The sequence below is a fragment of the Cyanistes caeruleus genome, chromosome 2, assembly GCF_971803275.1.
Source record: "Cyanistes caeruleus chromosome 2, bCyaCae1.hap1.1, whole genome shotgun sequence".
In the NCBI taxonomy this organism is placed as follows: domain Eukaryota; kingdom Metazoa; phylum Chordata; class Aves; order Passeriformes; family Paridae; genus Cyanistes; species Cyanistes caeruleus.
This window is the reverse complement of record NC_141702.1, coordinates 23,287,216-23,300,006: the sequence shown is the minus strand read 5'-3', so window position 1 is coordinate 23,300,006 and position 12,791 is coordinate 23,287,216. Positions and strand designations below refer to the sequence as shown.

General features: G+C 39.0%; 1 protein-coding gene across 3 annotated transcripts in view; it reads right to left on the bottom strand.

The window, feature by feature from the left end:
* The window catches only part of MCPH1 (microcephalin 1), a 132,341-nt gene extending 124,413 nt beyond the window's left edge, over nt 1-7,928 (bottom strand). For all 3 annotated transcript variants that reach the window (XM_086876030.1, XM_086876031.1, XM_086876032.1), the window contains exons 1-3: nt 7,689-7,928; nt 5,469-5,560; nt 3,070-3,188 (exon numbers count right to left, since the gene is read on the bottom strand). In XM_086876030.1, coding sequence (XP_086732156.1) covers nt 3,070-3,188; nt 5,469-5,560; nt 7,689-7,707 — 230 coding nt within the window. In that variant the 5' untranslated portion in view covers nt 7,708-7,928. The remainder of the gene's footprint in view (nt 1-3,069; nt 3,189-5,468; nt 5,561-7,688) is intronic.
* Between the last annotated feature and the right edge of the window lie 4,863 nt (nt 7,929-12,791).

Genomic DNA, 12,791 nt, shown 5'->3' with positions numbered 1-12,791 from the left:
TGTATCCTGGCAAAGACTCATTTTAATTTTCTACTGCCTGTGCCTCATTTGAATAACCCCATGACCAGTATGAATACTCATTACTATCTCTGATACAAGCTTTAGTGCTCCTGACCTATACTTTGCTCAAGGATATGATATTCCCATGAATTCTGCTTACAGTATACACCAATCTAAGCTGTATGTTCTTCTGTACCTTTTGGCATTTACTTTAAACTAAAGGCCAGAAGAAAAAGATTACATAGAAGTTCAATCATAATTCACAGCTTGGCTCCTCCTCTGCACTAAAATAAATCTGTTTTAGATGATTCCCCCTGTTCCAACAAATTTCACCTTCTAAGACATGTACCAAGACCTTGCTTTGGTCAGAAAATGGTAATAGGAAAATGTAAGAGATGCTTCGGGGTATGGACGGTCCGGGACACAGCAGAGACCTCTATAGTCGAGTTAGATGTAGTAGTTTATTTCAAGGCGTGGGAGAGAGAGCCCTGCTAGGAGCCAGCAGATGAAGCTCAAAGCAGGCTCAGAGGGAACAATACAAAAGGGGGTAAAATATGAATACAGGAGTTCAAGACTTAAGATAGCTAAGAAAGAGAGTAACAGAACAGAAGTGAGAGAGCCGGGAAAAGAGGATAAAGAAGAGCAGAAAAGAGAAGCAAGAGGAAGCAAGAGCACAGAAAGAGCGAGGCAAGAAAGACAAGAGAGCGACGAGAAACAAGAGAGTGGCAAGAAGAGGCTGAGCTCTCCTTTACAATTGCTTATATAATCTATACATTTGAATATTCTATTCCTTCACTAACCAATCTTTTAAAGTATACTAATACAGTAACATTTGTGTGCGACCTATAGAAATCGCTACTTTTGCGTATTATTAGCTATCTCAGGGTCCTTCAGACCTTTCCTTATAAGGCTGGGGAGAGGGGTCTCCCCCTTAGTTTTACTGGGGGAAAGAATGTGTTCTGGCATACTAGACCGGTTTCTTTGAATTATTCAAACCGTGCTTTCATTTGAATTTCTTCCTTAGCATTTCTAGCTAAGGAGTCATATTTATAATCCCTTTCTAGTTCTACCTTCCCAACAGGAAAACTTAAAAAATTCCAGGAAGATGCTAGCCTTCTCTTTCCTACCAAACAGCCTAAGTTTTCCCCCTAGATGCTTTCTCTTGTCTTTTCCTCTGTTGCTGTTATCCAGCAAAAGTCAAAGTTCCTAGAGGCTTTTACACCTGGATTTCCATCCATGCTGCCCTTACAGTCTCACATGTTTCTACAGTGTTCATCCCCTCAATGCTTTCCAGCAGTACACAGGAGACTCTTGGGGTGGAACTGCTATCACAGAAAGAGTATTTCTGTATGACTCTCCCCTGTAAGGCACTCTCATTCTTCCATTGCTGATGGTACTCACCTGGACTTCTATGAGATCCTTTTTACTACAGCACATTCAAATCTCAATAGTTTATAGTTCATGTGACTAAGATTTCAAATTCTGCATTTATACACTTAGTCACCTGAAGAACATATTTAATTTTACAACAGTATTGAAATCATCATTATCCTCACACATTCAAATAGCACCATGTCCCCAAAAGATATATTCACATAAATAAAATTTTGCATTGCCCTCATTTTTGGGAACTTAAAGTATTTCTTCCTTGGTGTTAAAGCTTTAAAACTGGCTGGGTTGCATGGCTGTGATTTCTATATCTGACATACTTAAAAAACCCAACAAATCAAACAAAAATCACTTGCTACTGAAGGTCTCCATGAATATCTTTTTTGGCTAATGGACTTGCATCACAAGTTTCTGTTGTAGTGCATCTAAAAATCTTGGTACCTCCCAAGGGTAAAACTCACCTCTGATTTGTGTAATGTTAGTTCCTACCTGAAAACCTTCTTTCCCTCCCCCCCCTTCCCATTGGCTGTGACCTCCCTGCATCCCCTAATCACCCCTGCCCCCTGGTATAAGAGATAAGACCCAGAGCATTTCGCTCTCTCTCTTGCCCCGGATGGACGACAGACAATAAACCCGGGATTATTCCAGCAAGTTTGAGCCTCCTGTGTCTAGATACTTTGAGTCCGTGTTGTATCCACTCCAGGACCCCCTCCACCGCCTGTGCCCAGAGACGAGCAGGCTCCACGGGGGGTGGGACAGAGGGGTCCCATCGGGGAGAAGGATAGCAACAAGTTTCCAAGCTGTACTGGGCTACAATTAGGTGCCTGTAGGCCTCAGTTTACCCTCTGTCCTAGTGCCCCACTTTTTAAAAAAAAAGCCCAAAATGTTTGCACTTAGAGCACTACCTCTCCATACATGACAATTGGTATAGGTAAGGCCCTCTTTACTTGATTTATATTCTAATTTCTATAATCACATTGATTATTGATTATTGATTGGAATGTTTAACATGAACATACATGAACAGTGTTTTTACCCCTCATCTGAAATCTTAGTTAGGCCTGACAAGCACTTCATAAATTTAGAGAAGCAGCTATGGACTAGTAAATTCTAAATGGTTGGTTGCAATTCTAAAGGGCTTGTTGGAATTTTTATTTAATTTTTTAAAAATAAATCTAATTTTTTCCATATGGTAGAAGAGAATCTTCATGAAGTTTTGTTCTGAACTTCCCAAATATCTTAAAAAACAGAATGCATGGATCTTTTTCTTTCTTGCTAGGACATATTCTGTTTACAGGATTTAAGTACAGAAACAGTACAATGACCTTGATGAAGTGGGCTTTTATACAAGAAAATGTAAGAATTGTATTCAGTGTAAGTATAGCCTTCACTGTCTACACATGCCATCTGAGAGCACAAGAATAGAACACTGTTAACAAATATACTATGAAATTACTTCACCACATTCATTTTTTAAGAGTTAACATTTTACCTTCCTGCACAAGTCACATGCTTTATAATAGGAATAATGTAATAGAAAAGTTACCATTTATTCACAGATTTATCACTATTTCAAGTACATCAATAGAATGGCTTCTGGATTTAAGTTTTTCAATTAAAAAATACTAGAATATATTATCTCTGAAATAGACCACATTCATTATGACCACAAGTACTCACTTTTCCACCCAGAGTACAGAAACTATTTTTACACCCATCTTCTGTGCTTTTTTCCATGTTGTCAACCGTCCGTCTTTGAAGACTAGATGGGTCACGTGCTTATTCAAAGTTTTTGAAACCTGCAGAAACACACAGAGAGCTCTTATTTAGGTCCAATAATTGGAAAATGCTAATGAAACCAGACAGCCCATTTTTAGTGTATAAACCATTAGCGTTAAAATTTATTCTAAACATTATGTCAAGGACCCTTTTGATCTTTCCCAACTTCACAACAAGCCTCAAGTAATCAAAACTCCAGTCTCATTAGTCAAGTTAATGCAGGCTAAAGGGATGGAATAAGCATTTGTTTTCAATCTTCTCTAGGTTACCATTTTCAACTGCCTACTCTAGGTGTATCGCTAATTTTGCAACATTTTTATTTAAGTAGTGCAACATAATTTCTTATGCAACAGCCAGTCCAGAAAGCAGATGTCACTATCCGAAGAAGTAACATCTTTTAGGCAAAAGAGCTCAGGCTTAAAGAGCATCACGAATCTCAATTTTTAAACTAATTTTTGTAAATAAAAATCACTTTACTTTTGAGGGAAAGGCTGAAGGTATGACTAGCAAAAATTATATAGGAATGCTTTAAAAATGAGAAATACAGAAAATTATAGCCAGCACAGACGACCAAATTTTCAGTTATCAGCCTCCACTGGCAAGTGATGTTTTCAGTTCTAGATACTCCATTTTTCACAGACAAGGTTTCCTTTGTGGAGACTAAGCACCCTACACAGAACTGCTTGATTAGTTGTGATTGCTGACATGGTGATGTCAGTAGAATTCATTTTTTACAGCAGCATCTCCCCAGCCAAATGGAAATAGCTCCATGGCTTTCTGTTGCACCCTCAGTTGCATCATTATACTTTGCTTACAGCATGCTGGGTCTGAATTTAGCTTTAAGAAAACTATTTAGCTTTTCCAAACATTGCTGGTGGCAAGCTGATTATGACTTCTTAGAAGACAAAAATCTGTGATATTTAAGTATCTAGGTTTAAAATGGTCCATTAGTCTCTTATAGAATAAGTTATTGCTCCAGATGCAATTGCTTACTCACTTTTTCCAGTATTTGGCTCATAGCCCATGTCCTAAGGATGCTTGATGTAGCTTTGCCTCCAAATTATGGAGGAGCATAACCTCCCTCTCCCCTTTCTCACCTCCTCCCCTTATCCTGTGCATCTTCTGCTGCACAGATGAACTTTGAGATGTCTGAATCAACAATGTAGAAATAACTAATCTAGAATTTAATTTCCTGATACAGTTAACCAAGTCAGCTTAGGACCATGTGCTCAGCTAGTAACTGGGAAGTGTCTGGAATAGGGAAGGGGAATGACCACTCCTATTCAGTCATAGGGATATGCTAAAAAGGCTCCTCTGTATCATCTGTCTGCACCAAATTTGATTATTTTGACTATTTTGAAGCCTTATGCTTCTGCCATATTTTCTGTGAGAAAAAAACTTTACATTATTAGAATAGAATTACACAGGTCTGATACTACAGCATAGAAATATTTCTTGTTCCTTTTACTCAAGTTATTTTTCTTTGATAACAAAACCAGTTATCCTAACTGCTCTGTCACAGTCAGCTTACTTCATACAGAAAGAAAGGATATGGGGAGGGAGATCAGCAAGATTTCTTGAATTTTGGTAAGAGACACACACATGCCCATTTTAAAGAGCACTGGGAGTCCGCACAAATATTTTTCTGGAGCATGATGTGGGCTGTAATAATCTCCATTAAGCATCGATAATGTGCAAGAAGAGAGGATGCCAGTTTGACTTTGATCTCTGACTGAAATTTTACAGCTGGCAATTAAACATCTTTTGCACCTACAAGTCAACTATATGTGTCACAGAAAAATTCATTGAGACATATACTGAAACTACTAAGCTGTATTTTTACCAGCGCTTTCTGGAATTGATGCGAATTTGTGGGAGAGTGAATGGAAGAATAAAATGTCATGGTACTTGGGTTAGAAAACACTGTACTAACAACACAGCAGCTGCTTGCAAGTTGATGAAAATAAAACAATATAAGGTACATCCTTGTAAGCCACAGGTTTTCAACACTTAGATTTGCTTTGCCCACAGTCTGTGGTAAGCCAAATACTTCCCAACAAGAGCATGATATCATTAATGCAAAAGAGGTCTGTAGTTGTGGAAAGGCTTTAAATGCATTTCCCATCTGTCAGCAGCACAAATTTTACAGCACATTGGTCTATTCTCAGGTCTCTGATTTTTTCTCTTCCTGCCCTTTAAAAGCTCATACTAAAAAGAAATAGATGTGACAAGCAGAACAAGCAAGCTAATTTATAATTAAGATCTTTCGTATTTGATTTATTTCAAAATAGTCTCCTTACTTTTGCTCCCATATCAAGAAGCTGCTGTTCAAAGGTTTTTGAGTAATTTTCTGTTCTGTTAGAGGACCAAACTTCTACAAAGGCAGAAATACCTGGATCAGAAGAGAAAAAACAACAACTAATGAATGTAATGAAGTATATATCATGATAAAACTGGCTAAACTGCCTTTCCAACAAAAATTTATTTTATACATATTGCATTCAGTTGCAAATACAGCTTTTAGCAAACTGAGTGTCAGATTTTAGCAGCAGAAATTTTTTAAATGTATTTATGTCCCCTAAATTAATTGTAATGGAAATAACTTAGAAGTCTGACACTAGTTAACTTTTCACTTCATCTATTTAGAACACATTACCAGCTTAACAAGTATTATCTTTACACGGCGACGCACGCTTACCATTATTTAAGAATTTTTAATCTTCAGATTAATTAAAAATTTGGAAACCAATTGATATAACAGAACTTACAGAACAAAATTACATCATCACAATAGAATTATTCCCTGCCCAAACTCCCAGAAAATTTTGCAGAAATAGTACTTAACAGTTTCCAATTGATTTCAATTTTCACTTCATTTATATTGAAATGCCCCAAATTAAGTACATATAACAGGGGTTAATAAAATTTCCTATCAGTTACCTTATGCAACTTTAGATATTCAGATTTAATTAGCTTGCTTCATCAAGCAGATTAATAAACTCTTCAAGGAATCAAATCAGCCTTGGTTGAGAATATCTTCAAACAACCAATCAAAGACAGAAGTAATGATAAGGAGGGATAAACAAATAGAACTAATAACAATCCCTTCATTAGTTTTACAGAGGACAGGAACTAAAGTGATCTACAGTTTCACTGGCCATGCCATTTTCCCATTTTGAATGAGAAACCAGGAAAATTCCAAAAACTGGAGAAATGGCAGTTCACCAAAACCAACTTGAGGCAAAGGCCAGACAACTCTAAGAACTCATGAATAAAACTGAGTTTCATTTTTAAAAGGGTCATCCTTAGCAAATATTGCTTAATTATCTTAGCTACTAAGATAATAAAGCATTTACTTCTGATTAATTATTATGTAGTCACATCTGTCTTCTTTCTAAATTAAGACCAGAATAATACTCCAATTATTCATAACAATAAAACTACTTTTATAAAGATTAAAATATTTTTACTATTAGAACTATTTTTGACATACAAGAGAAATGTGAAACAAAGCACTTCCTCATGCAAGCACTGTGAAAAATCTTATTATCAGTACTACAACTTCAGATATAAATGGGAATTTAAGACAAGTCTACTCCAATGTGCTTTAACTGTGTTCATTCTACTACTAGACTGGGGCAGATTCTGCTAGAGTTACTTTTTTCCTTGATAGTTCAATTGTGAAGAACAATGCACTTGCATATGAAAATACAGTATCTTCCTCTTACATCAAATATTTTAGAACTTTCATAGTTAAAATTCTCCTAGAAAAACAGATCAGAACATTTCAGTAAAGGAATAACTAGTAACTTAAAGGGATGCTACTTCAAAACTCCATGCAGTATGATCAAAGGTGTACTTTACAGTAATTAGTCAATTTTAACTAATCAAATACATTCCAGCAAAAGGCAAGGCTTTTCGCCGTTTTTGTACACTTGATGGAAAGGAAAATGACGAAGTGCTTGGTGCTTTTTTGAACTAGAAGAGCTCCGAGTAGAGATCGGTTTTTGTAAACGCCAGCCTTAGAAGTCCCCCGAGAAGAGGGTGATCGCAGAGCGAAGTGGCCATGAAAGGGCAACTTGGCAAGGCAGAAATTTTGAGATGCAAAAGGAAGACACGACTGACTGGGGTAGGAAGAACAGAGGGGTCGCCGGGCAGTGCCCCACCGGGAGGCACCTTACATCGGCACACGAGCGGAGGGAGGCGTCCGGCCCTGCCCACCCGCCGGCCACGCAGCGGGGCCGGGCCTGTGCCCGGGCACAACGCGCTTCCCCCCGGGGCCGACCAGGCCCCGCCGGCGGGATCGGGCGGGTTCGCGGCGAGTCAGAGCAGCCCGCGGGGGAGCCCTGACCACCCCGCTGGCCGGGCCCCCACAGCGGCCCGTCACCCGCCCTGACGGGAAGCACCGGGACAAGGACCGCAAGGAGACAGGGGGTAGGGGCAGCGCGGAGCCCGCGCCAGCCCGAAGGCTCCTCTCGGCCGCGCCGGGAGAAGCCACGGCACGGCGCCCGAGCCGGTACCTTTCAGGACGGGCTCCATTGGCGACACAGCCCCGGAGCTCGCGGCGCCCGCCAGGGTTCAAACCCGCCTCCGCGCATGGCCCCGCCGCGCCTGCGCACCAGCGGCGGGCCGGCCCGGCCGTGGCTCCGATGCGGGGCGGGGAGCGGCTGTGGCGTCCCGCGACCCTGGTCGGAAATGGGCCGTGCTCGGACGTGCTACCGCCTTTTTCGGCGCCAGGGAAGGCTTTTCGCCGCCAAATGCTGCTGGAAAGAGTGTCTCAGAATTAGGTCCTAAATACTTGTGAGATCGTAGAGTCCAACCTGTGACCCAACACCACTTCGTGAACTAGACCATGGCACTGAGTGCCACATCCAGTCTTTCTGTAAATATCTCCAGGGACAGTGACTCCACCACTTCCCTGGGCAGCCCATTCCAATATCTAATCACCCTTCCTGTTAAAAAAGTCTTCCTAATACCCAGCCTAAACCACCCCCAGCATAATTTAAGACTATGTCCTCTCATTTTGTCAGTAGTTCCTGGGACAAAAGACCGACCCTTGGGTGGCTACAGCCTCCTTTTTGGTAGTTATAGAGAGCAATAAGGTCTCTCCTGAGCCTCCTCCAGGCTAAACACCCCCAACTCCCTCAGCTGCTCCTCACAGGACTCGTGCCCCAGACCCTTCCCCAGCTCTGTTGCCCTTCCCTGGACTCGCTCCAGCCCCTCAGTGTCTCTCACAGTGAGGGGCCCAGAACTGGACACAGCACTCCAGGTGTGGCTTCAGCAGTGCCCAGTACAGGGGGACAATCCCTGCCCTGCTCCTGCTGGCCACACTACTGCTGACACAGGCCAGGATGCCACAAAGTTTTGACAAAACAAAGCACTGAGTGAATTTTCTGTGTCACTGTTCTCCATAAGGAATCCTAAGGAGGCATTCCTGAAGAATTTTAGTTTGCAGGAAAGTCCAGCATCAGAGAATTACTTGTCTCTCAACTCTCTGGTAGCCCAAACTGCAGTGTATGAAGTGGGAAAACAAATGTGAAAAACAAAGTCCACTCTTTAGAATTTTTAAAAGTTTAATAAGGGAATAAAAAGGGACAATGTCCAGTGCTGTGATGTTTCTGGCTATTGGTCAGAGAACACACCAGCAGATTAAGACATCTATATACTGTTACATTATAGAGGTACATGCATATTCATGTGTTTAATACATTATTCAAACACTCTTGTAAGCTTTTTGATGTTTCAGGAACTCTTTTGTTTGGTTTTACACTCTGATTTACTTGCATGATATCCTGTGGATTAGGTCAATATATTTTATTTTTTTGTGTGTTTCCATCCTGTTGTTTCCCACTCCCTCATAAGGAGTTAACAAGTTCTTCTCCAATTCTTTTCCAGTGCTGTAGTTTGTGTCACTATTATCACTTGCAGAGGTCATCAGCAGATGTGGGGGAAACAGCATAATGGTTTACACCATTCTCTTAGTTACATTGAAGCATTTTAACATTTTGTGTTTTGCTAAGGCCTACGATATAACACATTCATCACACCACTATTTCTATAAGCTATATGGTGCATACATAGATATATTTACCACATTACTATTTTTATAAGCTATACAGTTTTTATAAGCTATAACAAAACCAAGAGATTGTGTTATTGAGAGCTCCACCAGCTATTCACCAGTCTTCACAGAAGTAATTGTGAATGCTGTTTATTTCTATTATTAACACACCTTTTATAGGGTTCTACAGGGTCCGCAGGCAGAGTAATCTACAATTGGCTAACACACACAGTTTACATTTTTTCTCCTACACACAAGGATATTGTTTTGCTTTACTCTCTCTTCTGCATGAAGGTTTCAAGGATTTTAGCCCTTAATATCACGACTTATTTCAAAGGCTGGTTTGTGCATACAGGCCTTTACTAATACATAAAATATAGCAACATTGTGTTATACTAATGAGCAGCTAAAAGGAGTTACAAATTGTACCATATCTAAATACTTATGATCAATAACAACATGTAAAAGCAAATACATAAATGAGAAAACTGATACTATATTGTCATTTTTAATAACAAATAACAGAAAAAGACAGCAAAATAAGGGTTAGTAAAGAGCACTGTGAGATAGTATCTACCAAAGCATGTAAAACTGCTTGAGAGCAGCTATACTATTGACTATAGTTATGGAACTTTAACAGGAGCCAGCTTTGGTGCTCACAGGCTGGAGTGTAGCAAATGTGATATAAAGGGAAGTTAGAGAAAAATTCATGGTTTCCCCAGGGAAAAATGATTAAATGTATAATAAAATACGGGAATTAGTGACTGTAAGGAGATTTATTGTGAGAAAGGACCTAATAGAGGTAAATGGTGCTGTATAGCTTTATTATGCAACTCACACAGCTCAGGAGTTACTATATGGTTGTATAAATTGGTGTTGTTCTGAAATCTTCAACATGTAATGCTAATTACATAATTTGAAAAATAATATAGCTTACATGGAGAAACAACAGAGCTGCAACACAAGGTTACCAAGTGATTTCCATATGAGAAATAGCTATTCTGACAAGGACTGATCAGCTTGGAAAAGAAACAGTGGAAGGTGGATGTACTAGAGGTCATTAAAATCATGAGTGTGTGCAAAAAGTGAACATGGAGCAGTGTGTTCCCTACAACAGCTAGTGAGCACCAAAGACCAGATGGGGTCTTCTCAGAAGCTTCAGAAGGCTGTGGAAGTGTTCAGAGTGCTGGCAAACCACATGGTTTATGAAGCAAACCCAGCAAATCCCTGAAAATTAATTTAAGACTATGAAAAATATACAAAACCACCTTTCCCTTAGTAAAGCCTTGAACTGTATATTGCTGGACTCTGAGTAGGTACAGGGAACACTTCAGGTTTTTCTTGTTTTTTGTTCTTTTTCTAAGCAATTTTGCACTGGAGAGACAGTGCTGACCTAAAAATGTTTTGGTGTAGTCCATTTTGCCCATTCTTACTTTCATGGAGAGGCTCAGATCTTGACTCCTAGGAGTCTACCAAGCAAATAGCTTTACTAATGATTTTTAAGATATGTTAATCTAGTATGTAGGATTTTGGCATTGATAATTTGTTTCATTTCCAGGGCATTGGCACTAAATATGTGGAAAGTGTTAAGCATAAGTTCTTGGGTGCTTCCTCTGCTGAATGTGTTCCTTTCACTAATGTATTCACTATGTGTATAAAGTAACCAGTCAATCTATATATATAAGTTTGTTTTTATTTACCTATCCATTGTACTTCTGTCAGTATATTACACAGTTCTTTGCTAGTCAATAATAAAATATTTTTACCAAAGTTCTCATCTGTGCCCTAAGGAAAAGGGAGTATTGTCCAATGCAGTGTCTATGAACATTGATCTGAAGGCAAGTCCAGAAGGGGAGTGAGGGTAGGGGAGATTGAAACATACATTGAAAGCCCTCAGTAAGAAAACCCACAGGCTGTGTTTGAGCCTTTAGCTGCAAGGTAGTAGCAGGTTTTATAGATGCTAAAAGCAAATGTGATGAAATGTGCAACTGTACCTGTATGCTCTGATTCTACACTGGTAGAAACAATGAAAAGTAGTAATTGCAAGAAGAAGCAATTTATGATCAGAGCAGACTAGGACTACTCATGAGGACACTTGATTTGGGATGCCCACATTTTTATTATGGAAATGAATACACAGAATACTGAAACTGTCCCACAGATTTACAGTTTTGTCTTAAACGATTGGAGCTTTGACATCAGAATTACTTTAGGATTTAATTAAATAACTTAATTTAAGAAGTAAACTTTTTGGTATAAGAACTTAATTCTCAGATGGTGACTAAACTTCAGAATTCCACTGGTAGTTAATAGTTGTCTGTTCTTGTACCAGTATTATCTTGCTGTCAGCTACTCCTCAGCATTTATAATCCTCTAGTACTTACAGAATGCAGCGCTATATTTTTACAGCTGCTATTTTGCCTGTTTGAATATAACAGGGTGTTTTAGCTTTCATGCCACAATGAACTTCTGGAAATGACAATGAATCGGGCTTATTTACATTAAGTAAACATAATGTAAATGCCCTCTAAATAGGCTAGTTATTTGGCTTGATGATATGTAATATCATGGTGTCTATAAAGCTAGGAATATAGCATTAACTGTTATATTTTCTCTACAGTCAGTAGTTACTAGAACATATAGGTCATAGAATGCTGTACTGGGAAGAAAGAGTTTTACAGGTCAATTATATTGAGAAAGGAAAGAATTGTGAAAGTTACATTTCAGTTGACCTCCTAATCAAAAAGAAGTAATAGTTACAAAAAAGTAAAAGCCCTATAAACACCTAAATGTTTCCCAGCCATCAAAAAAGTCTTGAAAAACTAAAAAAAACAAGAACAAGCAAACAAAAAATCCCCACCAAAAAAATCCATCAATGCAGTAATTTTCCAGGTTTAAGTAAAATACGGAAAAGAGCTGTATTCTCAAGTGTTGCTTTGGTAATTCAAAAGATTCCTTCTCAGCCAGACCTTAATTTATTGATATAAATTGAATTTGAACTTTGGGATCGTATTTTGTAAGGCTACATCACAGAGACAAGTTCTCAGATATAGAGTTCATATGGTGGGCTATGTATTACTCCCTGGGACTTGACATTAGGCATATGAAAGATTCCTAGAACAAATAAGGAGGTTTTTTATTATTAAGTAAAGTCTGATTTTCTATATTGATTGTTGGGTAGTGCTTGTTTGTTTATGTGGTTGCATGGATTTAATGAACCTATTTCCAATTTGTGCAAACAACGGCTTTAACCTTTTTTATTTATTTTTTTAAAATCTTAAATTTCCAAGTGTGAGCTGCTTCCTCTAAAGTAGTAAATTCCAGTCAATCAGTTTGTGTATTTAAGACCTGAACACTTGTATAAAAACTAAAGTTGTCATCTCTGTAACGCTTTGACCATTAGTGATGCAGAGGTGGGAAGAAGTGCTTGGAGCAGGTACTAACTTGCATGCTGCCTTCATGGAGGAAGCTCCAGAAATCAGCTCTGATTGTCCACATCAACTGTCATTGTCTCCTCTGACAAGGTAGACTTCTTGTTTTCTTAGTAAGTCTAACAGTTCTT